Consider the following 2,607-nt stretch of genomic DNA (forward strand, 5'->3'; position numbering starts at 1 on the left):
AAATTCAACTCTCACAATACCCTTCCACGTAGACCCCCATTCCACTAGCAGTCCTTTTAACCGTCTGACTTCCCCGAGCCCATAAGGTCGGGGGTGGGGACTTTGGCCCAAGAGGCCCCTCCTCTTTGCAGTTAGTTGACCAGGGTTATGCAATATGAATTGCGAAAAACAGGAAAGACCCAGCTCTCTAAATCCCCCAAACCAACGGCTCTGGTGGAATGACCCCTCCCCGCCCCAAGTGAGGCCCTGACCGCTAATTAGATAAAGCTTTGGGGGCGGGGGTGGCGGCGCGTTTCTTTCTTCCGTATTCCTCTTGGGAGATTAAGCCCTGGGACCCCCAGGGCGATCGGGACGGCCCTTGCTACCTGCCAGGGCCCTTGGCCCAGCCCACCTGTTGCAGAGCGCAGGGTGGGCGTTTCGGAAGTTCACGGGCGCAAGAGCCCGCGGGCGCAGCTCCAGCTGCAGGGAGAGTCCGGCACCCCTCGTGCTTCCGCCGGGTCAGCTGACCGCCCAGTGCGGAACCCAGCGCTCAGCCCGCACCCAGCGTCGCCGCGGCCACCCCGCGCCCAGTCAGCCATGGCGGGACTCGTGGTCAGTGGAACACAAGTAAGTCCACAGGAGGGATCCCTACTCCTGCTGAGGCCAGTCTGTGTGAGGTGGGACCGCTAGGGCCAGGGGCACCCGGAGAGACTGTGAGGGTCCCCTGCTCATTCCTCAGGCGGCTGTGTTTGTAGGTGTCGGGTCTGCCAGGTACCCACGCCCCCCTGTGAAGCCTCTGATCATTGCCGGCGGCGGGATAGACTCAAGCACTCTGCCTGTGACAAGGTGCCTTTCTCTGAAAACCCAGGTCTCTAACTTCTCTGTTTTCTGCTTAAGTCAGCCCTCCACACTCCCATCCCTCCCTGCACCCTGGATAAATTGTTTTGAGTTTTTTAAAGCAAGTCCTTCAAATTGCTTAAGGCAGGTAGTGTCAGGCACTATTAGATTTGAGACCACATTGGGCCAAAGGGAATGTTTCCCTTTTTTCCCCAGGTCTTGAGTTTTTCCAACTCCTACAGATGCAATGAGGGCAGAACGGGTTTCCATCAGGATGACCCATGCCTGCTTATCAACGCCTGTGTGTTACGCCTGAACTTGTACCTCTTCTGCATTCATACAATTTTGTTGTGTGCCTGCTATATAACTTCGGCCATGCCAGGTGCTTTTGAAAGTTAACCTGTCCATTGTCTTCCTGCACCCTGTATTTGGAGTTCTATGAGCCACAGTTGTTACGTGTCGGGCTGCGATCTGTGTGGTTGGCAGTTCAAAACCATCAGCAGCAGCATGGGAGCAAGACTGGGTTTTGGACTTAATCCTGCAAACAGTCACAGTCTTGGAAACCCACAGGGGGTCGGTCTCAGTCAGCGTTGACTTGGCAGTGAGTGTGGCTGGAGAGTTTTGATTGGGATGTTGACGCTGACCCTGGGCGCAAAGCCTGTGAGGAGAGAGCAGAGAACGGCTAGAGTTCAGAAATAATTAGATCAGGAAGGTACCCGCCTATAGAAGAGGTGATAATTAGGTCTTGTTAGCCAGCAGGAGAACAGGAGGTGGGGGTTCTGTAAGTTAGGCTGCTCACAGGAAGGGGCTTGCTATGGATTGAATTATGTTTCCCCAACATACGTGTTGGAATCTCTATCCACGTAGGTCTACGGATGTCATCAATTCTATTTGGCAATTCTTTATCATGTTAATAAGGTCATATCAGTAGAAGGTATGTCCTAAATCTAATTGCTTCTAAGTGATACAGAGAACAATGTAGATGAAGGTGCAAGCCTGGGAACGCCAAGGATGATTAACACTGGAAGCAGAAATCAACGGAGACCTCTCCCTAGAGCCAAACCTTGAATGTGGACTTCTAGCCTTCTGAACTGTCCAGAGAATAAATTTCTCTTCTCTAAAGTCACCCATGTGTGGTGTTTCTGTTACAACCACTCTAGGAAACAAAGACAAGGCTGAGAAAGAGGGCCTCTGCTCTCTTACATTATCTGCCCCAGGAGAACCTCTGTTTTCTCAGACCCATCAGTCTCTGAGTTTAGGTTATTCCAGGCTCATGAAGAAGTTGACAGCGAGACTGAGGGCTATCCTTTACCTCCATTCCTTGTTCTCTTCCTCTATACCAAACTTACTTGCAGCCCTACTGTGTGCTCTTGGGCTGTTTGGGGTAGACTATCTCTGAAGTGTATGAGGCATTTGGACTCTTGGGAACTGTTTTAAGCAGATGACATTTCCAGGAAAGGAGCTGAGAAGGCAGGTTAGGAAAAGGCCCCTGGTGTATTAGAATTCCATATCCTTAACGACCTAGGTCAGTGGTCTGGGTACCCGGCCGGTCCTGGGATTAGATTACTTATTAGTATTCTGCCCCATGTGGTTTGTGACAACTGTCCCTTCCAAGAGGGAGGTCCTCGACTGTGTAAATCTTTCTTCAAGGAAAAGCAGAACAAAGCATTCCCATGAGCCCACAGGGTATATACTATCTTTTTTTTAATTACAGTATTACCATATATACTCGAGTATAAGTTGAGTTTTCCAGCACATTTTTAATGCGGTCTTTGTGGTAAAATTATGTGC

At 50.7% G+C, this 2,607-nt stretch overlaps 1 protein-coding gene across 2 annotated transcripts in view; it reads left to right on the forward strand.

The window, feature by feature from the left end:
- The first annotated feature begins 236 nt into the window (after positions 1–236).
- Positions 237–2,607, forward strand: part of LRMDA (leucine rich melanocyte differentiation associated) — a 1,590,166-nt gene continuing 1,587,795 nt past the window's right edge. For both annotated transcript variants that reach the window (XM_045291625.1, XM_045291626.1), the window contains exon 1: positions 237–606. In XM_045291625.1, the coding sequence (XP_045147560.1) occupies positions 577–606 (30 nt within the window). In that variant the 5' untranslated portion in view covers positions 237–576. The remainder of the gene's footprint in view (positions 607–2,607) is intronic.

Source organism: Echinops telfairi, unplaced genomic scaffold, assembly GCF_000313985.2.
Source record: "Echinops telfairi isolate 266 unplaced genomic scaffold, ASM31398v2 ScPeMD7_70;HRSCAF=299, whole genome shotgun sequence".
Lineage (NCBI taxonomy): Eukaryota > Metazoa > Chordata > Mammalia > Afrosoricida > Tenrecidae > Echinops > Echinops telfairi.